The sequence below is a fragment of the Dendronephthya gigantea genome, unplaced genomic scaffold (assembly GCF_004324835.1).
Source record: "Dendronephthya gigantea isolate DGI-Jeju-01 unplaced genomic scaffold, DenGig_1.0 000059F, whole genome shotgun sequence".
Classification (NCBI taxonomy): Eukaryota; Metazoa; Cnidaria; class Anthozoa; order Malacalcyonacea; family Nephtheidae; genus Dendronephthya; species Dendronephthya gigantea.
In genome coordinates, this window is record NW_021163069.1 from 490,057 (window position 1) to 514,523 (window position 24,467).

General features: G+C 36.0%; 2 protein-coding genes across 3 annotated transcripts; one reads left to right on the top strand and one right to left on the bottom strand.

Annotated features, from left to right (window-relative positions):
- Positions 1–376: 376 nt before the first annotated feature.
- LOC114530022 (keratin-associated protein 9-1-like) lies at positions 377–24,402 on the bottom strand. Of its 2 annotated transcripts, none has more exons than XM_028551601.1 (3): positions 24,250–24,402; positions 9,086–10,354; positions 377–702 (listed from the first exon to the last, which is right to left on the bottom strand). In XM_028551601.1, exons 2-3 carry the CDS (start codon positions 10,352–10,354, stop codon positions 568–570), a joined length of 1,404 nt encoding a protein of 467 aa, XP_028407402.1. In that variant the 5' UTR covers positions 24,250–24,402; the 3' UTR covers positions 377–567. The 2 variants fall into 2 exon arrangements, with proteins under 2 accessions (XP_028407402.1, XP_028407404.1); XM_028551603.1 differs by lacking the exon at positions 377–702 and adding an exon at positions 7,252–7,587 and having other exon boundaries at positions 9,034–10,354.
- LOC114530023 lies at positions 11,005–22,071 on the top strand. The gene is made up of 10 exons (XM_028551604.1): positions 11,005–11,303; positions 18,936–19,117; positions 19,200–19,298; positions 19,583–19,731; positions 20,027–20,120; positions 20,218–20,406; positions 20,583–20,750; positions 20,923–21,067; positions 21,289–21,410; positions 21,511–22,071. Exons 1-8 carry the CDS (start codon positions 11,219–11,221, stop codon positions 21,040–21,042), a joined length of 1,086 nt encoding a protein of 361 aa, XP_028407405.1. The 5' UTR covers positions 11,005–11,218; the 3' UTR covers positions 21,043–21,067; positions 21,289–21,410; positions 21,511–22,071.
- Positions 24,403–24,467: the final 65 nt, after the last annotated feature.

A 24,467-nucleotide genomic window follows, 5' to 3' on the forward strand; every position in this document is an offset into this window, starting at 1 on the left:
TCAGTTTTCTACAAACAATTTGGCTGCAAAGTACACAGTGTGATGCATCAAAAGTAATCCATAAGTTACCGCCTAAGATCATGCTCTACCCAAGCGGCGTTGCGGAAAGAAGAGTTTTGGTTTCTACAGGTTCCATTTATGCGAGACGACGTGAGATTGATAGATTTTTATAACGATGGCATTGCTGTATGAGTGTTTAATCAATTGGTTCATTAATCTTCACTTAGACCGACGCGACTCTTTGCAGCCAGGCTGTTCAAAATTTGCAATTGTTACCCTAGCTATCTTTTCATTCCTATGTTCTGGTCGTAAAATATTTCTTTTATCTGAAAAGGCGAAGAATGCATAACTAGTAAAAAGAAATTTTTTTCCTCCCAATTTATAAGGACTTTATTCATATAAAATCATTCATTACATATAGGACTACAAAAACAACGATCACAATACTGATTAGTTGGTTCAATAGAATCTTCATTGTTCTTGCGTTCATTACGCAGTAACAAACCTCGGTGAAAACACCCCATTAACTATTTATATTTGTTCGTTTTTAAAATTTAAATCACAAAATTATACATTATTAATTAGCTTGAAAGACAACAAGGAAATAACCAATAGGGTACCGTATCGCTTACCAAAACAACTGGTTTTACTTTTCGAACCGTTTTTAGTAGTGCTTGTTGCCGTTGTACTTGGATTAAGTTCCTGGACCCATTGGCTGCCTTTTTTAACACATTTTTTGGCGTTGCAGTGTGATACGCACTTTGTATGGTAACACTCCTGCGTGCATTCCTCGACATCGGGGCCACATGTTGCTATACAACCTTTAAAAGTACACTCTTGATGACATTTCTTAGAATTGCATGTCAGCCGGCTGTTATCCGAAAAGGAGGTCGTTTGCGAGCAACTTTTGATCCCGGTATCACATTTGAATTTGCAATCATCGCTATGAGAACAATCCTGCGTGCATTCCTCGACATCAGAGCTACATGTTGCTGTACAACCTGCGTAAGTGCAGAATTGATTACATTTCTTAGAATTGCATGTCAACTGGCTGTTATTCGAATATGAGCTCACTTGGTTACATTTATTAGAATTGCATGTCTGCAGGCAGTTATCTGAATATGCACAATCTTGCAAGCAAATTTCGGTGTCATTGTCACATGTAAAATTACAATAATCCCCGTACGCACACTTCTGCGTGCAATTCTTGACGCCCGAGCCACATGTTGCGTTGCAATTTGCATAGGAACATGCTTGATCGCACTCCTTAGTGGTGTCGCAAGATAACGCACACGTTCCAGATGCGCAGTCTTGTTGACACTTCTCGCTTGCTTTGCAGGACATCACCTCATAATTTCCGTTTTGATCGCATCTCTCAACGCCAGCGTGACATGCTGTCTGACAGCCTTTGGTGTAGCAATTTTGGGAGCAGGTCGTTTTATCTACGGAGCATGAAGGAGTACATCCACCTCCACAGTTAGTAGTTTGGGGACACGTGTTTTGATCACAAATTGCGTGTACAGAAAACGAATTTTCATTAAGTTCGTATAAACACCATAGCACAAGCAACACCAGGGTAAATCGTTTAGCGATCGTTGTAATCATCTAAGAAAATAAGAGGTTTTGTCGTATATAAGCGAGAAAAGTAAACTACAGTAAACAAAGTAGCTACATTTAATAAGTTTGAATGTTTGCATAGCAATAAAAATAATTTTGTACGTTCGGAAATACCACGTAAAAAACTAAATCAAAACTAAATTCACGTGGTGTTTTCACAACCAAGGGGAGCATATTCATCTATATGTATTCATATTTACCTACCTTGGCAAGTAAAACGGTTAAAAAATTACAAATTATGTATATCATTCAGAATATAAGACAATAAGAATTCCCAACATTAGAAGATTAATGAAGAAGGATTATTTATGTGGCAAAAGGAATGCACAAGCGCCGTTTTATGACGAAATTTTGCGTAATTCGTCTTCATCCCGTGTTTCTACTAACAGATGGATGATGCATCTAGACGCGAACTACTACATACATACATAAACAATTTATTTATTGACGCATCTCATCATCTCCATTTAATTGATGTTCTTCCTGAGAAACGTCAAAGGAATAAAACATATTTGCAAAAAAACTTTGAATAGAAGGTTTCCTGGAAGGTCTCTGATAATATGTGTTGATTAAACTACAGGCTTCAAGATGCTTTTTAAAAGCACTTAATGTAGTAGTACTTTTCAAATTCGTGTAAATAGATGAACAACGCGGACAACTCGTGCTGTCCGTCAGTTTCTTTTTCTTTGCCGGGGTTAAAAATGACATGAACTAGGAAACGAACAATCTTTAGCTTGCCCGATTTGACCCGTGTCTAATATAAATCGACTGTCAGAATCATGCTATATATTAGCTGATATACACATATCAATATCTCAAAGTCACCACGCGCTTCGTTTAATTTCGACTGAGAAGGGATCATTTGATAGCCCTAACATGAGTTATATATATATATATATATATATATATATATATATTATATATATTATTATTATATATATATTATATATATATCAGTGCTAACCCCACTACTTAAGATCTTCAGTGCTAACCCCACTACTTAAAGATCTTCAGCGACAGCATGATTGGTGTGGAAACTTAATTGCTGTCGCAGCGAGCGAGGGAGGCAACACTCCTGATCGATACATTAGGAGGGAAAATCTCGATTTTGCTATATGCGCTTTGCATTGCGGTAGTTTTTATGCATTTTTTCCTTGTACCTGTACTGTATGCAATCCAGTCGGCATATTTTGAATATTAACGAAACATAATACTTTTTATCACAACAAAGCTAGTCATCGGGCGAAACCTGACACTATGGTCTATTTATTATTTCTATACAGAATCGTAGCGTTGCAAACACGAGAATTATACTTCAGGATAACAATATGGCTATAATAATATCAATGTATCGATCTTCTATCGATCCTTCGAACGCCCGGAATTCTAACAAAGCAGGTGATATATCACGTGTGAATGCGCCAAAATTCCCATACTTGATCGGCAGACATATAGCACTTATAATCGAAATTTGCCATACTTTTCTATTAAATTCAACCAGGTAAATGTAGTATCGAAATGCTTAATTCATGCGCACTCTTACGACGTGCAGGACGTTCGGCAAAATAAAATGAGATATTTCCTCTATATCCACGCAGTTATTTCGCGTCATAACACAATAAACTATTATATGCAGCAGCCGAAATACAAGGTTTCAAACCAATATTGCAAATATATTATTCCTTGCATATGATATTATAATGCCGATTATCCAAATGTTGTCCAACTTTGTGCGCTCATTCAGTGATCATAACAAGGAGGATGAAGATGTCTTAACACCAGTCCGAGAGATCTTAATCGCACCGCAAAAACGGTAAAATCTTCATGCAATATGTGATATCTCCCGCGCTATACTGGCTATATCAAATCCCGTCTCATCAAACGTAATAACATTAGCCTTTTCCCATAAGAGAGGAACTATCATTTACACGATTTAGCGAACTTACATTAAAGGTTAAACACACCAGACTTCGTGCCGCTACAAGGCGCATTTCCGTCTATAAAGGCGAAATATAAGTCCATTCTAAAAGCAAATTTCGAGCTATGCATGGACCATGATAGTAATCGCCAAGTGTAATCCCCAGAATACTATAAAAGGTAGAATTTACTCATTTAGAACTGAAATTTTTATCGGCCGAATTGTGTCGGGTCTGTGCAGGCCTAAATTGCCGATTTCCACTGTCCGCTGTACGAGGGCGGAAGTATTGATCTGTAGAAATAAGACCAGTGTATACACAGAGTTCTGATTTGCACACTTAAGATTATATAAACAACTTAATTCTTCAGGCTTGAATTCAAAAGTTTTCAAATTATTACTTCATTAATTGACGGATGTGCCGCTTTTGGGAGACCTAATATTGAACCCTGCAGCATGGTAGCATAACAAACAGCAATTGCCCTAAATAATTCCCTTACACGACATTCATGAGCTTCTACGTTTGAAACTAATTTCATATAACAGCAATTACCTTGATGTTCTTTAATAACCAGCCAATTCACTGTACGTAATCTTCTGGTTTCCGGCTCAAAAAATGAAACCCACTTAGTTCTCTTGACTACTCCTTGAATGAAATCTGAATTAAAGTGCGAAGGTTTGACTGGGCTTCTCAGGATGTTCTCAACATCTGCATGGTGCAATCACGCGTGTTATTTGATCCGAAGGTAAAGAAAAATATTATTATACAACATGCAGTACGTAGGCATGACAACCGTATAAAATTTGCGTGGCGTAAATTCTTTTCATTTATTGCGGGTCGGGATAAAATGCGGATGCGAACGGACGGACAAAAAGAATAAAATGCGGATTGTGGATTTCAATATTACATGTCATTAATAATGAGAGATGTAAGCTCTGTATATCCAGTTGAAACTTCACATTTCAGTGGAGTAACCCATCATGGTATCGACAACATATTCAAAGCAAAATACGGCTGTTTTTAAATAAACACAGTTCTTGTTTACGTAAACTCAATGTATGCAGTTTAAACTTCACACTTGGGCAATCCGCATTTTATTCTTTTTGTCCGTCCTTCCGTTCACATCTGCAGTTTATCCCAACTCAAACGGTGACAACATTTTTTTAGCTGATGCTTACAAAATTTATCATCCAACTTTTTCAGTACTTTTCTTTATTTAACTAAAATCACCCATTACACTGTGTATAAAACGTACGTTCACAATATCACTAGATTCAATACAAATGCAATCTTAAGTGTCAGGCATAGATACACAGTACAATCACATTTTCAAACACTTAAATCACAAAATTATACATCAATTAGCTTGAAAAACAAGAAGCAAGGCCATCAGTGAGATACCTTATCGTTTACCTACACAGTCGTATTTACTCTTTGAACCATTGGACACGCACTTTCCTCCGTACTTACAGTCCTGCGTGCATTCTTCGACATTAGGGCCGCATGTTGCTGTACAACCTTTGTATTTACAAACTTGATTACATCTCTTAGAATTGCATGTCAGCTGGCAGTTGGCCTTGTAGCACTCTTGTGAGCAGGTTTCTCCTCCTGAACATTCTGCTTGGCAGCCTTGTCCCTTGTAACATTCTTGCTGACAGTCTCTCGAGTTGCAAGATAATGAACACTTTCCTTTATAGCATTTTTGTTGGCACGTCTCTTTGGCTCTGCTTCCATTATTACACGTTGCTTGGCAGTCTTCTTTGTAACATTCTTGCTTGCATGCAGAGTTTTGTATCGCAGGACAATGAGCAATGTCCAGATCCTTTCCTGCATTTTTGTTGGCACGTCTCCCTGGCATTACATGTTTGCTGGCAGGTTTTACTGTAGGAGCACTCTTGCGAGCAGTGTTTCACACCAACATTACATTTTGGGGTGCAATTTGCGTGGTAACATTCCTGAACACAGGTCTCATCTTTTTCATTGCATGAATAATCACATCTTTTTCCAATGCAGTTAGTGCTTCTGGGACAACTGAATTTGTCACAACTTGCATGCGCATAAAATGAATTGCCATCAAGTAAACATAAAACGAGGAACGACAACGCAAGCCACTTGGGGATCGTTGCAGTTATACTCATCTAATAAAAACATTTTGTGAAAGTTTTGCAAAAGGGTGAGACTAAACTACATACATCGATACATCGACTACTTTACTAAGGCCTAATTTATCAATTGTATTCTGGTCTTTTTGGTTGAAAGACTGATGAAATAAAATTTCATGTACCCATGCACAATTCTAAACGATATAATAATACTAGAAATACACGCAGGGAGGCAGTAAATATTTATGTCAGATAAAATCCATATTTGGTTACCACTCATGGTTGGAATTAAGCTTTTCGTTAAATTTGAAAGCATAATTTGCAATTGTTTCATGGGCGAGAGGCTAAGCCTGAGGGAAATAAGTGCCTCCTCAGAGGAGCGGTTTTGTTGTCAACAATTATTTGCTGTCTACACTTATTTTCAACTATTTAAAGCGATTTTAGCATTCCACACACGAACAAAGTGTGTTAAAAGCGTGAAGCACAGTCCGTCATGTAAACAAACGCTGTGTTTACATTTTGAATCCGTATATTTCTTAATTAAAATATAAAGAATTTTTAGAATATTTTAGTCCGCTATATTTTTAAATGGATATGAGAGAGAATTTATTCTAAGAGATATACGAAACGTGCGAAATTTGAGCAATTTTGAAACAAGTAGGCCACCCATTTTGTTATATGAGCAGACCGATTCATCGACAGTTGCTTTGCCAGTTTGTGTCGGTCTTCACAGAATTCTGGGTCTAACCGCAGTTCGCGCTAGTCGTTTGACGAAAGGACAGACATGCAGTAAAACGTATTTAAGAAATTGACATTTAAAATACAAAATTGAGAACTACATAATCGTGTAAAATTTGATATTGTTACTTGCAATTAACTTTGCCACATTCCCTTTTTGCGCTTCTAACTTCAGCCCTTAGCCCTAATTAAGCCGTATATTCCTTACATGACATTTGTTAGATTCTACGATTATTTATGGTAATTACCTTGACGTGCTTTTACCAGTTATTAGTTCTATCACGGAATGAAATACTGTCCTAACTGCAGACGTTTCGTTTGAATGTGCATTTTTCGGTAAGTGAAATATGATACGCGAGTTTGCATGGCAACCGTACGTGCTTCCGTGTACTAATTTCGAACATCTGAAAATTATATCGGATTCGAGACGTTTCTTCAACTTGTCTTTGCATAATTAACATTTAATTGTTTTGTCTTCAAGAATATTTATTAAATATAATTGTCTTCTTCAGTAATGTACCAAAAAACATCCATAATAACGTAATCTATTTTGAGTACGCATTTTGCAACCTTTTGTATACCAAAATTCTTAATGGTCAAACACCTCAGTACCTACAAGAGATGTTCGTCTCTAGAATGGGGCAGTATTCTCTTAGGAATTCTTATGGCAAATTGTTTATTCCTAAACCTAACACTGATTACTTAAAGCGCTCCTTCTCTTATAGCGGATCATTTCTTTGGAACAGCTTGCCTGAAATATATATATGTATATATATATATATATATATATATATATATATATATATATATATATACATATATATAAATTAGACTGTAAATATTTAAAAATCAAATGTACTGATGGTTTTCTTTCCGTGTTTAAATAAAGCGTATGTATGTATGCCGGAAGAATTTGAAAACAGAAAAATATTTATCCGTCAAAATATTTCTCTGCCTCCGCATGCACGTAAACACAAAAACCATCCGAACGATAACTTATTGTCTATTGTTCATGGTTGATATGTAGGTCTTCTTAGTTTGAAGTAGTGTGTCACGCCTTCAAATCCTTTCGACAAGCGACTTGTGCGAGTAGACAAGGAAGTCTGCGAAGCCTGACACAAACCGCGGGCGCAAAACGGCAACGCAACGAGAAATTTTTATGATTCAAGTTGTATGCCACCCTCGTTACTATTCCACGTTGTCGCTTTTAATTCCTAAACGGTAATACAATAAAATAAATTAACGCGTATAAATGTAGAATCGTCGTATATACACGATAGAATAAACATACACGATAGTTTGAGCGTTCTGGGGGCTCCACTATACAATTATACAATTCCAACAATGTGAAGCCGTACGTCCTGTGTCTCAAGTGCAGGAGTCACCATTGCGCTCTGGTGATAGCCGGGAGGGCACATTGTTTTACATAAATATATATATTAATATATAATAATATATATTATATTATATATATATATATATTATATATATATTATATATTATTTTATATATATTATATATATATATATTATAATATATTATATTATATTATATATATATATATATATATATATATATATCATGCTCTACCCACACAGTGTTTCGGAAAGAAGAGTTTTGGTTTCTACAGGTTCCATTTATGCGAGACGGCGAGAGATTGATAGATTTTTGTTACGATGGCATTGCTGATTGAGTGTTTAATCAATTGGTTCATTAATCTTCCCATAGACCGATGCGACTCTTCCCGGCCAGGCTGTTCAAAATTTGTAATTGTTACACGAGCTATTTTTTCATTCCCATATATGTTCTGGTCATAAAATGATTTATTTTATCTGAAAAGGCGAAAAATCTAACTAGTGATAAAAAATTTTCTTCCCAATTTATTAGGACTTTATATACCACTTATTAATCGAATTTGAGGTCCGTACTAGAAAAATATCAGACCGAGGTTCTGACAGTCGAACCGAGCGATAGCGAGGTCTGTACATAAAAGAATGAGGTCTGATATTTTTCCAGTACGGACCGAACGTATTCGGTTATTAAGGAATTTAATATATAGCATACAGTATTTAGTTTAGTTTATTTATACAATGCGCTTCAGCATTCTTGCCGGCTCTTTCGCCAGCCAGTCGCCAAGCAAGCACTAAAGTGTTTTCCAAAACTTTGTTTTTTACTCGTTAAATAAGAATGATACAGTAATATAAACAAAAATCAAAGATGAATAAATATAATATTCACATGTACCAAATAATACTCTTCTTCGTCCATTCTCCGTTGTTATTTTTCGCGTCAAAAATAAAAGTTCAAGCTTGTTTTTGTTTAAAAATATGAGAGTTGGACCGTTACTACGGCAACGGTCTAATACTGGGAGATTCCAGACCGGCAAAGAACCAATCAGCGCACGCCATTTTAGTCACGAGACCGCGTGCCATGTAATAAATTTATATAAAATCATTCATTACACATAGAACTACAAAAACGACGATCACAATATTAGTTGGTTCAATAGAATCTTCATTGTTCATGCATTCATTGTGCAGTAATAAACCTCAGCGGAAACACCCCATTTGTTCGCTTTTAAAATTCAAATCGCAAAATTATACATTAATTAGCTTGAAAGACAGCAAGGAAAATAACCAGCAGGGTACCGTATCGCTTACCAAAACAACTGGCTATGGTAGTGCTTGTTGCCGTTGTACTTGGATTGAGTACCTGGACCCATTGGCTGCCTTTTTTAACACATTTTTTGGCGTTGCAATGTGATACGCAATTTGTGTAGCGACATTCCTGCGTGCATTCCTCGACATCGGGGCCACATGTTGCTATACAACCTTTATAACCACAAACTTGATGACATTTCTTAGAATTGCATGTCATCTGGCAGTTTTTCGAACATAAACATCTTTGCGAGCAGGTCTTAGTTCCGTTACCACATTTTAAATTGCTACTAACGGCATATGAAGATTGCTGCGTGCATTCCTCAACATCAGAGCTACATGTTGCACTGCAACCTTTGTATTGGCACTTCTGATTGCATTTTTTGGAATTGCATGTCAGTCGGCTGTTATTCGAATAGAAGGTCGTTTGCGAGCAATTTTTGATTCCGGCATCACATTTGAATTGGCAATCATCACCATAAGAACATGTCTGCGTGCATTCCTCGACATCAGAGCTACATGCAGCTGTACAACCTGTGTAGGAGCACACTTGATTACATTTCTTAGAATTGCATGTCTGCAGGCAGGTATTTGAATATAAACAACCTTGTGAGCACTTTTCTGTTCCATTCTCGCATGTAAAATTGCAGTAATTCCCGTAGGGACAGTCCTGCGCGCATTCCTTGACATCAGAGCTACATGCAGCTGTACAGACTGTTTGAGCGCACACTTGGTTACATTTTTTAGAGTTGCATGTCTGCTGGCAGTTATCTGGATATGCACAATCTTGCGAGCAAATTTCAATCGCATTGTCACATGTGAAATTGCAAAATTGCCCGTACAAACACTCCTGCTTGCAATTCGTAACGCCCGAACCACATGCTGCTATGCAACCCGCGTAAAGGCACTTCTGATCGCATTTTTCGGAATTGCATGTGAGCTGGCTGTTGTTCGTATATGAGCTCACTTGGTTACATTTCTTAGAATTGCATATCTGCTGGCAGTTATCTGGATATGCACAATCTTGCAAGCAAATTTCGGTGCCATTGTCACATGTAAAATTACAATAATCCCCGTACCCACACGTCTGCGTGCAATTCTTGACGCCCGAGCCACATGTTGCGTTGCACTTTGAATACAAACATTCTTGAACACACTTCTTAGTGGTGTCGCAAGATGTCGCACACGTTTCATATACGCAGTCTTGTTGACAGGTGTTTTGATCACAAATTGCGTGTACAGTAAACGAATTTTCATTAAGTTCGTATAAACACCATAGCACAAGCAACACCAGGGTAAATCGTTTAGCGGTCGTTGTAATCATCTACGAAGATAAGAGGTTTTGTCATAAGCGAAAAAATACAGTAAACAAAATAGCTACATTTAATAAGTTTGAATGTTTGCATAGCAAGAAAAGTAATTTTGTACGTTCGGAAATACCACGTAAAAAATTAAATCAAAACTAAATTCACGTGGTGTTTTCACAAGCAAGGGGAGCATATTCATGTATATGGATTCATATTTACATACCTTGGCAAGTAAAACGGTTATAAATAACTATAAATTTTGTATATCATTCGGCATATAAGATAATAGGAGTTCCCAACATTACTTAGAACATTGATGAAGAAGGATTATTTATGTGGCAAAAGGAATGCACAAGCGCCGTTTTATTTTATGACAAAATTTTGCGTAATTTGTCTCCATCCCGTATTTATACTAACAGATGGATGATGCATCTAGACTAACTACCACATACATACATAAACAATTTATTTATTGACGCATTTCTCATCACCATTAAATTGATGTTCTTCCTGAGAAACGTCAAAGGAATAAAACATATTTGCAAAAAAGGTTTCTTGGAAGGTCTGATATGTGTTGATCAAACTAGGCTTCAAGATGCCTTTTAAAACTACTCTCTTAATTCAAAAGATTGAAAATTTCAATCTTTCAAAAGTCTGAAAAAAAATTCAATCGATTAGATTGAAATTAGATTTAAAAAATGCGTTCTCAATTTGTCATTCGATTGAAATGACAGCCTTTTAGAGCATCTGATTGCTATTTCAATCTTTTAAAGGATTGATATTTTTAGCCAATCATAACTCTCAAAAATCGCGCGTGGCTATCATGCCACTCATGCTATGCCAATTTGAGGAAAAAGAGTTTTGCTTTTTCTGAGATAGTCATGCAGGGCGAAGGAAATACTTCGAATCTTCGTGTAACATTGGAAAAGCAAGGATTCACTTCGGAGGTAATTTCAAAACTGGAAGGTAAGCGATTCACCTTTAAATATAATACTGTTTTCTTGCCCGTGCTAGAATAGTTTTTAACCTGCTTTCAGTGTTTTGGTTCATAGTTTAAATTTTAATGCATGCATCTTGTGGGAAGGCCATTGGCGAAATATACGTACAAAAAGTTTCATAACTTACGAAACCATTTCAAGGCATATGAAAAACTTCCGAAGAAAACCTCAACCTACAATATTGTATCTCCATTCAACGTTTAAAAATGCAAAACGGCGCCATTCGTTAAAAAAGGCTAAATGTTGTTTTAAATTATAGTTTTCAGTGGAAAAATGGCGTCGCCATTTTCTTTGCAGCACAACTATACTGTAGATATACAACACATTTTGAAGCCCTACTACTTTACATGAACTGTATAAAACGCGATTTGACCACATTTACATCGTTGCCATTATTTCACGTCAAAATATTCTGCTTTCATATTTTGTCATTTGTGAATTTGTTGCGTTTTCTGGCTCAAAAATGTTTGTAATTTAAGAGAGGGCAAAAAGAAGGCAAACTCCCTCTGACAAGAAAAAAATTCTGCTGTTTGGAAATTAATTTAAAACTTGTTTAGTCGATTAAATATTAAAAGAAAATAACTTATTAATTATTGTAAAAACAAGTTAGCTGAAGCACTCGAGACTTCCTCGAGCTAGATAACGCTTGAGCGTATATTATAGTTTCAAGTAATATATATATATATATATTATGTTATAGCTATATATAGCTATAATTTTATTTGTTTATATAATTAAAACTTTGGGCTCGGATGTCGAGCAATTTAAGCCTCGAGTAAAACGATAGGATAATATAAACTTTCCTCATAAACTCTACAAATTGTGAACTTGCTCGCTTGCAAAGGTGCAAAATAGCTGCAATGGCGTGCCAAGTTGTGTTTCAAACTAATTTGCATGGATCAAAGCTAAACAGGCCATTATTGAACTTTACCCCGTCTCATGTACTGCACTATGCTGATGCATGCTTTGCTCATTCAGTTATATTTTTAATATGGAGAGGTCCAACTTTTATATGTATAAAGTCAATGAGCAATTTAAAATAGTTAGATGTTTTGGCAGAGTTGATAAAAGCAAGTTGGCTGCACTCAGCAGACCATATTCAATATATATGTGGCATTTCACTGCCATTTCATTGTATGTGTTATAAATGTTATTTAGGCATGAACTTAATTACTTATTAGTATTATGATATTGATATAAGACTAGGGCATTAATTTATTCAAAGTCACTTAGCCTAATGACTGAATGCCTGAATTATAGGTTGGAAAGCATGTCTCTTGCCTGCATATTGTAGTTAGTTTAACGTGCATGGAACAAGTAGTGCTGTTTCATATGTGAGCTGCTTTGAATTTCAAAGTGTAGCTGTATGCACTTAATTATATAATGCACATTCTCCAATGCCATGGCTCCTTTAAATTAACTTGGAAATAGAATGTGAGGGACAACTGTCATATAATAATTTTTTAACCCATTAACTTCCAGTCCTCTACTGAGTATTGAGTAACATTTGAATACATTCCTTTTCAATGATAGGTAAAATCATGTGGCCTTACCTAGATTATAGGGATCATGCACATAGGTTACATTGGTGCTTATTGGCTTAACAAGTCTAGCTAAGATGGATTTCTTTATGTATAACTATTATGCTGCCATACTATGTACTGTATACATATGGTCCCCTTGTCTAACAGGTAAAATCGTCTGAGTAAATGGATAAACTAGTTCTGCCACATTTGGGTAGATTGCTAGCTTCTCGATGACCATGGGATATAATGAGAGAAACTTGCTCTTGCATTTTTATTGGCATGGTGGTCAGGATTTAATCCATTTTCTTGAAACTTTGGTCATGCATGTACCTATTTATTCCTCAGTGGACCTTCCCAAGGATTGTTTTTATTCCAGATGACTCCCCTTCCATTAAACATTATGCAGCATTAAAGAAACTTGTTTTTATATAAAAAGATGGGTGATTGTTTGGTGACATTCTGCACTTATAATATTGTATCAAACTAAACCAAGTTCAATATAGAGAACACTAAACACTGAACAAAATTTCAAAAAAATTGCCTTAGTTTAAACATTTTAATTCCAGGGGACCCTCTACCACTAATTCATAAACTTGAGCAGTAGGAACTCAGACATGGACAGAAAATAGCTCACACTTTTTATCTAGGAATGCACACATTCAACTTAACTACAGACTTGAGAAATTTAAATCATAGCTTTATTGGAACTATAGAACTTGATGAAGGAAATGGCATTTTTACACCCATGTTGAAATGATCTTGCATTAATTAGCAACAGCAGATTAGTATGCGTAAGCATTTAATTAAGAATAGGTAGTTTAATTTACTTTTCACTATGGGCCGGGTTGGTCAGGGCTGGGCACAATGTTGACATTGACAAAAATTAAGGTGGCAAGGTCTAAATTAAGATGGATGTGGTATATATATATTCAAAACTTGTCACCAGTACAATTATCCATTACAGTTTTCTAATATAGTCTATATCATGAGTAAAGTGGGATCAAGTATCATATTTTATTGGTAGTGAACTTACTGACAGCGTACGTTGGCAGATTGACAAGTTAACCCCATTAAAATAAAGACCAGTAACGTACCCCTTGTTGGCACACCAGTCCAGTTTAGTGGGTTTACTAAAGGAGTTTTAAAAGAACTTGAGGAGAAACTGAAGAATAAGGGGCTGTTTACTATGAGGAGTCATCACCGCCAAAATCCTGCTTTAAATTCCATTATGTTGTCATGAATTCTGTTGTTCAACATTATCGTTCTGCTTTAAATTCTTTAAATTTCATTTACATCCTGATGTGGTCATCTTAACAATACCATTTGCAAGCATGTGCTTGTTCAGTTTCAGAAAGACTAATTTTAATACGTACTTCACGCTTCGGTGGATCTCGGCTAACTGGGGCTCATGTAAACAGCCCCTAATTTACCCTTCAGAGAAAGTACCAAACGTTTATTAATTTAATCAAACGTTTATTAACGATTCTTTTTAATGGGATCAACTATTTATCAAATCGTCTCAAAACTAGAAAGTGCAACTGTGTAACGTTACCAAACAATTACTTTAAATTAGGGATGACAGCAACAGGGGCGCCGTGGGTGTGCTAATGCAGGGGTGGCCAAAGGCAACATTATTCCGACCAGCACGTTTTTTTCCGACATCTTTATAAGAAAAAAGTAACGAATATTGATAAAACTGACAGGGGGTTTTGGGCAAGGACGCGCATGCAGTTGCTATGACAAAGATCACGAGCTACGTCTACTAATTTAAATTGACGCTTCATGCACAATGTTTGTGGGAAAACTGTATTACAGAGATTTCTAATCCACGTGCATTAACAAATAACGCGATACGTTATTTCAGGATACTCTATTATAGCTTTGTAATCTTAGTGGATGAGCATACAGCGTATTCTATACGCAACATTTGTTTATAACCAAAATATAAACATATTCGCAATTGCTTCAATCCTCTCATCAGTTTAGTTCTTCCGCTGTACTATCGTGGTACCTTATCTTTGTATAAACTTCAGGAAGCGTTTGACTAAAAGTACTAACTTGAAAAGGATTTGCTGTAGCTCCAGCATTCTGATACGGAACATGCTGGTGTTTCTTTAGACGGTCACCATATAATGCAATAAACTGTATAAACTCTCTGAACAATAAGTGCGGTCGAAGATACATCGCCATTCATGATTTTATCGCGCCAATCTCCGACATTTCGAAAATTACATCCCTTGCGTAATGTTATATTAATAGAAAATATGTTTATCGGAAACCGGAAACGTTTGGAAGAAACAGCTAGTTTAGCCTGCGCGACAACAGTATAATAAAAACTTGGGGTAGTGTCGTACCGTATAATATTAGAAATAACCGCGTCTATTTTCTGATAGTTCAAATACTTTTGGGTTGTTCAGCATAACACAGCCACAAATGCAAAAATAGCTTAGTCTCTGTTATGATTGATATACTCCGACAACATGCAATGTTCGTAAATTTCCGACAGGTTTTAATCCTGGGGGGGGCCATGGCCCCCCCTGGCCCCCCCGGCCACGGCGCCCCTGGACAGCAAACAAACAAGCTTCTAGTCGAACTGTGAATCAACATGGAAGTTGTTTGTTTTAAATGTGATAAAGGAATCCATGCGCCTGATGCAACAAGGGCAACGAGGAAGCTGGCTCTCCATTTACGTTCATGCCATACAACAACTGGGCCCAATGAACAACTTGTCTGCGGGCAAAATGGATGTCAAAGAACTTTTAATATAATGAACTCATTTTTAAGTCATATTAGAAATAAGCATTTAAACCAAAAGTTGCATGAAGAGCAAATCCGTGGCTTTGAACAACATCTACCTGACCACACTGATCCCATGGAAACGGAAAGCGAAAACAGCTCGGATGATGACCCTATCGATGAAGATGAATCCAATTATATGGAGACATTTAGTGTTGATAATTTGAAAAATCTGGCTTTTTCTATGATCATGAAACTAAAGTCTTCAGCAGCAGTTCCTTTTTCGGCTATTGAAAATGTTATGCGCGCTACCAAAGTAATGTTCCAAGATACTCTTGGAGCACTAAAGCACAATATGTTGCATGTTTTTCAAACACACGGTGTTGATACAACTTCCGAAGATGTTCAAGAACTCTGCACTAAATTATTTAGCTTTGAAAATCCCTTTTTTGGTATCGAAACACCTACACAGCAATTTAAGTACATGGTTGATAATTTAATGCTCGTTACTCCTTCAGAAGTAGCATTAGGAACAAGAATCGATCAGATAGTTGATAGGGTAACTGGTCAAATCGTTCCGAAAGTTGTGACAGAAACTTTCCAGTACATACCTATTCTTGAGGTGCTTAAGCTTGTTTTGAAGCCACGTACCCAAATTCTCATTGAAAGTGAAACACTATCGCCACCAGGCTTCCTTAGAGGTTATCAAGATGGACAACAATACCAGCAACATGGTATTTTTAAAACTCATCCTCATGCATTGCGACTTCAGCTGTACTATGATGATGTAGAAGTTACAAATCCCATTGGTAGTAAGGCAGGAGTTCATAAGCTTGGTCTTTTCTACTATACTATCCAAAATCTTCCTTTTACGATAAATTCTTCCATGAACAGCGTGTTTCTTCTAGCAGTTTGTTACACTTCTGACATAAAAAAGTATGGATTTCAACCAATCCTTGACCCTTTTATCAAGGAAGTGAAGCAGCTAGAAAGTGATTGTGGTGTAGAACTCCATTGGGATGGCAGAGTTAGTGAAGTGCATGGAACTTTGGTCTCATTTAGTGCAGATACATTAGCGGCACATGAACTTTTAGGCTTCTTAGGCCCATCAGCTACTCTGCTTTGTAGATTATGTGATGCCACTCGGGAATTAATTCAAATCTTTTTCAATGAAGAAGATTTTAATATGCGCGGAATAGATTCCCATGACGATGCAGTAGATGTTGCCTCACTAAGACGTAATGGAGACCGTGACACAGGTGTTCGAACTTCATGCCCCTTGAATACCTTACAAAACTTCCACTGCGTCACAAATTATAACTTGGATGTGATGCATGACATGTTAGAGGGAGTATGCCCATATGAGGTAAAGTTATTACTAAACCATTTCATATTCTCTGATAAGTTTATTAGATTACCAGAAGTAAACCAACGGATTAAATCTTTCCACTACTCATTTACTGACAAGAAAAATAAACCAAGTATTTTAGCATATGACCGATTGCGAAATGCTGCGGACCATAAATTAGGGCAAAAAGCTGCCCAGATGTGGTGTCTTGTTCGCATGCTACCATTTTTGATCGGGGATCGCATTCCACATGGAAATGCCCACTATGACTTATTGCTCTTGCTTCTTCAATGTATGGATATCATATATGCTCCATGCGTCACAAACGGTCAAACCGTTTACTTGAAGCACTTGATTAGTGAACACCATGCACACTTTAAGATGATTTTCCCTGAAAGCAATATGATTAATAAACATCATCACATGATCCATTACCCAACGTGTATCAGAATGTCAGGACCTTTGATTACGATGCAGTGCATGAAGTACGAGCTGAAACATGGCTTTAGCAAACGAGTGGCATATGTTAATTGCAACTTTAAGAATATTTGCAAGTCAGTTGCATGCAAACATCAAGTTTTGCAATGCACTGCTTGGTGCACAGAGGAAATGAGAGTAGAAATTGAATGCTTAGGCGGATATATGACTCCTGTTGAGTCTTTGGAGGGTAGTGAAGTAATTAAGACCCGCTTACACCTTGCGAATGACAGTCAGATCTTTGTAGCAAGTCAGGTTTCCGTGTTTGGAACCAAATACAAAGAAAATCTGTTTGTCGTTACTGCTGTGGTGAATGACGTCCCAGAATTTGCCTTAATACGAAGTATTTTAATGTGTGGTCACACCTCAGGTGAAGTCTATTTTGTACTTGAGAAATATAACAACAAATGTTTTGTGGCACATTTTCACTCTTACGAGATAGAGCAACTTGACGTTCCTGAATTCATTCTCTTGACTCCCAGCGATCTTGTGGACCATCTTCCTTTATCTGGGCTAAGATCGTATCTGCCCAGCTCGCCCTTGTATTTATCTCCCCGTTACTCTCTTGTTCAAACGCTAAAATAATTGCATATACTATTAAGAGGAGATACTTTTCTATATATGTCGCATAATTTGTGCTCAAAACCTCGGTTATATCATCAACATTAAAAACGTTTTCTAATCCTCAACTGCACGTTTACTGTATTCTAAATATAATCTAAAAATTCAGAGATTTCTCGGGTACGCCAAGAAGAAAATGACACTTTATATTAGTCAATGCAACTTTAGTATTTTTTTCAGTGATACTGAAGGCGTTGACATTGAAGATAGTCTTAAATCAAAAACTCTTGAATGAACTTTGAGTATAGTACACCAAAAAGATTTGATGTTTTGAATATTTCGCGCCAAAATACGCGACATATATACAAACCCTCTCGTAATAATATATATATATATATATATATATATATATATATATATATATATATATATATATATATATATATATATATACACCCATTTGCAAAAACGTTGGCCGCAGATAGATAGATAGATAGATACTCGAAGTCTAATTAGAATTGCATATGATTACATTTGCATGGGATTTCTATAATATTACACAACATATACAATTCTAATTAGATTTCGAGTATCTATCTATCTATCTATCTATCTGCGGCCAACGTTTTTGCAAATGGGTGTATATATATATATAATTATATATATATATATATATATATATATATATATATATATATATATATAAGGTACAGGAGAAAAAACTTTTTTTGTTGTGTGCTCCATCTTTCTCCATGTTTTTGTCCTCTCTTGTTGTTGTATATGAGTTCTAAGATCCTTACACGCGCGCGCCATAACATTTTCATAGCCAAGAAAAAGTTAAATTCGGCAAATTTCAACACTTCCTATGCAGGTATATTTATTATAGTTATTCAATATGATAAACTACTAAAATTATGATGCACTAACAAATTTTATATATTCATATATTTAGAAAATGAAATAGACATGGTTGTTTTCCAAACACTATCAGAGAATGACCTGAAAGACATAGGAGTTGAGTCGTTTGGTGCCCGACGGAAGTTGAGTTTGTTGGTCCAAAGAATGAAGTCACCACCGCCGATTGAGGCACTTACACCTTGTGACATTACAATGCCAGAAATAACTCAGAATACGGTACGCTATTTATAGTCATAGTGCAATGAAAATCTGCCTTGTATATTGTCAGACGAACTAAACTATTAAATGTTAAATGCAGAATAACCCAAGTATAAAGCCTACAAAATCGATCACAAACCCATCTTCAGAGAACACCTACACAGTAAAAGAACCATTTATACCAACGTCACGAAAAATAGTAAGCTATAATTATTTTGTGCTGTAGATTAATTACTAGCCCATTCTGGAAGATTAACAAAGTGAAGTGCATTGCATGATAAAAATATACAATCTCAATGATTAATCATTAAATTAATTTGATTAAAAAAAGGCACGTAGATCGAGGAAACGGACATAAAAATGGCAAATGATTGTGCCATGCCATTTTCACGTCGTCTTTGACGTCCGCGTCCTTGATCTACGTCTGTCTTCTAATTTCTGAACTACCACCGGGCCTGTAGATAATTATATGTTTCTATACAGATCAATTTTAACATCAAAGAAGCAATAGAGAACCACTCTGAAGGTCGGGAATTAGATAACTACTTAGAAAAAGGTGGCATTTTATCAAGCAAGCAACGGCGATTGTTGATCAAAATCTGCGTGTCAGCGTTGGTGGAAAAATGTGGCCTGTAAATATTACTGACCTTTAAGGCGGATTTCCATTCAGTGCAGAATGTCACGCGATCGATTTTTTGCGATCGCTTTCTTGCGATAGCTTTCTTTTGAAATACATGCAACAGTCAAGCGGAACTAATCCCATTAGAAGAGCTTGACTGAACACATTTCAAAAGAAAGCGAGCGCAAAAAATCGATCGCGCGACATTTTGCACTGAGTGGAAATCCGCCTTAAGAGAGGTCTTACTCAACTGTTGCTTACTCTGTCTGTAATGTGCATATGAATTCAGAAAATTTCCTGTATCAAAGGTATCCTACTTCGGAGCAAAAAACTTTGCTTGGAATGGAAATTATTAAAACCTATCCAACAATCAAAGACAACACACCTGGAATGAAAGGATATGTACGTTGAATCCAAAAATTATAAAAATTGACGTTAAACTTGGTGCTATTTATAACGGTATAATTGTATTAAGGTTTGACATTTGGCATGAATGTAGGAACATCTTTATGACAATGGACATGGATTCATCGAGTATCGCTTGAAAAATATGAGGACAGCCAGACCAGACGAGAGACGTGGACGAAAAAGAAAGATGGAAGCAAAGACCACTGTTGAAAGAGACGTTGAAAAAGTATCTGAAGATGAAGAAGAGAATTTGGAATTGACTCAAAACATGAACGAAAAGGTAAGAAGTACTAACTGTATATATAGCATGGATACGAGTAACAAGGTCAGCAGAGGAGCTAGGGTTTATATGCAATCATGCATGAAAATATAGATGAATAAACGTTGCAGTACGCACAGAAGGTTGGTCTTCTTCCAGTTTAGCCTGATGTTTAAATAAACGTCTGTTGACTCTAGGTTTCATGGATGAAGTACAATGCACCCAGTAATGACAAAATGGGAAGACACCTTCAGTACTTTAAGGAAACATTTAAGCACAGACGAAATGCCATTAAATGTTTAGAGCTCACAACTATAACAAGCATCATTGAAAAATACCCACGATTTAAAGATGTACCTGATATGGTAAAGTCTTATTTGAATTGTATTATTGTAACTGATTTTTATGTACCCCAAAACATCGATCTAATATTGTCTTATATGTAGGAGGGAAGTAGTTTATTTTTCGTGAGTATTGCTGATATTTCTGTAAAGAATATATTATATTATAATTAGAATTTATTTTATATCTGTATAGATTAATGTTGAGTTTCAACTGTTGTATCCTGAAGAATGCGATAATTTCCTTACCAAATGGGGGACTTACTTTCAAGAAAGAATTATTGTGTTGGGTAGAAATGAATACCCTGCTGTTTAACAAATTATCAGTGATTCGAAGAATAGTAAGTTATCTTTGATTTAATTCCAAATACAATTATATCAGCAGTTGTATTAAGCGAGGCGTGCTTGGTAATAGAACGGTTCATTTATGTATAATTTTCCCGCAGTATACTGTATAATTAAGTTAAAAATACATGTCGAACTGAAAACCACGGAGTGACCGACAGTACAAATTTGGCCTTTTGCAATAGATTTTAGTTACATATCGTGTTCTTATATATAGGTGACCTTTGCGCATTGTATGTATTGGCCTATATTTTACACAAGTCAACAAACAGAAAGAAAGGAAAAACTAGTACGGTTACAAGAGATGGGGCCATCACATACTTATTGCAAAATGTCCCAGTACGTATATACTTTTATATTTTCATTATATATTTATGTTTATTTTCCATTATATTTATTTTTTCATTCAATAAAACGTATATATGTTTTACCTTTCTAGAGCGGGAGTGATGTGGAAGAAGCGGCTAAATCAAAGGATGAAAGATTTACGCAACCATTTTTATTGTCCACAGGAAATGCGCAGAATCCTGAGGATTATTTTATTGTTCTGGATCGAATTGTCATTCCTTGTGGACAAGATGTCGTAAAGGCGGTGGATATGCTTTTTAAAAGCCACTACGTGTTTAATGTGGAGTATGCATCTCCGCTGCATAATTTTTGGGAGTTCATAGCAGCGATGATCTATGGAGTGATCAAGCCTTCTGCGACAGGTCCAACTGTCCGAGCTCTTGGCTCTTCATGCAGAGACCTAAAATTGTAACTATGCAGCATATACGTTTAAAAACCTGTTATTTCTTACTTTAAATCAGTAAAAAAATAGCTGCATGCACAAAAAGCTATACTTGCATAGGTTAGTTCTTATGTTAGTCATTTGTATGGTTATTATCGCTGCGTGCCTGTTATATAATTTATTATTTATTACATATTTTTAAAAAAAACATGAGATGTTTCTTTATTTTTGGTGTTTTTCAAGAGAATCGGATCTATGATTGAAAACCCAATCTACAAGATTGAAAATTCTAATCTAATAGATTGAACGTTTGAGAGTCTTCAATCTAAAAGAAGATTGATTTTCAATCCGGGTCGTTTGGTCCTGCATACCAAACTTGCAAAGATTGAAAAAAGATTGAAAACCTTAACCGATTGAAAATTATTCACTCGTTTAGATTGAAAATATTCCAATCTAAATGTAGAGTGAAAGTAAATTTTCAATCGCAAAGTATTGAAGTTGGATTGAAAAGTAACTCTTTTTCGATTGATTTTGTTCTCAATCAAGTGTACGATTGATTTTCAATCGAAAACGTTTGGTCACGCAAAACAATCTCAAAAAGATTGAAAATTCAATCTAATAGATTGAATTTTCAATCGTTTGAATTAAGAGAGTACTTAATGTAGTAGTACTATTCAAATTCATGTAAATAGACGAACAACGCGGGCAACTCGTGCTGACGGATGATCCGTCAGTTTCCGTTTGTTTGCCGAGGTTAAAAAAGACACGAACTAGGAAACCAACTATCTTTAGCTTGCCCGATTTAACCCGTGCCTATAGTATAAATCGACTGTCAGGATCATGCTATATACTAGCTGATTTACACATTTCAATTTCATCACACGCTTCCTTAAATTTCGACTGAGAAGGGATCATTTGACAGCCTTATAATATGAGTATATATAATACACTACTTAAAGGTCTTCGGCGACTGCATGATTGGTGTGTAAACTTAATTGCTGTCGCAGCGAGCGAGCCTGAAGCGAGCGAGGGAGGCAAAACTCCAAATCTATACATTAGGAGGAAAAATCTGGATTTTGCTATGCGCGTTGCATTGCGGTAGTTTTTATGCATTCTTTCCTTGTACCTGTACTGTATACAATCCAGTCAGCATATTTTGAATATTAACGAAACATAATACTTTTTATCCCAACAAAGCTAGTCATCGAGCGAAACCTGACACTATGGACTATTTATCAGTATTTCTATAGAGAGTCCTAGCGTTGCAAACACGATAAATATACTTCAGGATAACAATATGGCTATAATAATAATGATGTATCGATCTTCTATCGATCTTTCGAAAACGCCCGGAAATTGTAACAAAGCATTCGATATATCAACGTGTGAATGCGCCAAAAATTTCTATATACACGTTGATCGGCAGACATATAACAACTTACAATCGAAATTTGCCATATATACTTTTCTATTAAATTAAACCAGGTAAATGTAGTATCGAAATGCTTAATTCATCCGCACTCTTACGAAGTGCATGGACGGTATGCAAAATAAAATGAGATACTTCCTCTTTATCTACGCAGTTATTTCCCGTCATAACACAATAAACTGAAATATGTAGCGAGCGAATTACAAGGTTTCAAACCAATATTGCAAATTATATTTTTGCATATGACATTATGATGCCGATTATCCAAATGTTGTCCAATTTTGTGCGTTCTTTGATCATAACGAGAGAGGAGGATGAATATGTCTTAAAAACAGTCCGAGAGATCTTAATCGCACCGCAACTGAATCTTCAATATGTAATATCTCCCGCGCTATACTGGCTATCAAATCCTGTCTCATCAAACGTAATAACATTAGCCTTTTCCAATAAGAGAGGAACTATTATTTACACGATTTAGCGAACTTATATAATAAAGATTGTGGCTACAAGGCGCATTTCCACTTATAGAGGCCGAAATATAAAGTCCATTCTAAAAGCAAATTTCGAAAGCTATGCATGCATGGACAATAGAATAGTAATCGCCAAGTGTAATCCTCAAAAAATTTTTTTAAAAAATAGACTTTATTTATTTAGAAACTGAAAAATTTGATCGGCCGAATTGTGTCGGGTCTGTGCAGGCCTAAATTGCCGATTTCAACTGTCCGCTGTATACGAAGATGGAAGTATTGATATCTATCTGTATAGAAGGGAGACCAGTACACACACAGTTTTGATTTGCACACTTAAGCTTACATAAACAACTTAATTCTTCAGGCTTGAATTCAAAAGTTTTCAAATTATTACTTCATTAATTGACGGATGTGCCGCTTTTGGGAGACTCAATATTAAAGCTGCTTTAAGTCTGGTAGCATGACAAACAGCAATTGTCCTAAATAATTCCCTTACACGACATTTATAAGCTTCTACGTTTGAAACTAATTTGATTTAACAGCAATTACCTTGATGTTCTTTAATAACCAGCCAATTCACTGTACGTAATCTTCTGGTTTCTGGCTCAAAAAATGAAACCCACTTAGTTTTCTCGACTACTCCTTGAATGAAATCTGAATTAAAGCGCGAAGGTTTGACTGGGCTTCTGATTTTCTGAACATCTGCATGGTGCAATCACGCGTGTTATTTGATCCGGAGGTAAAAAAAATATTATTATACAACAGTA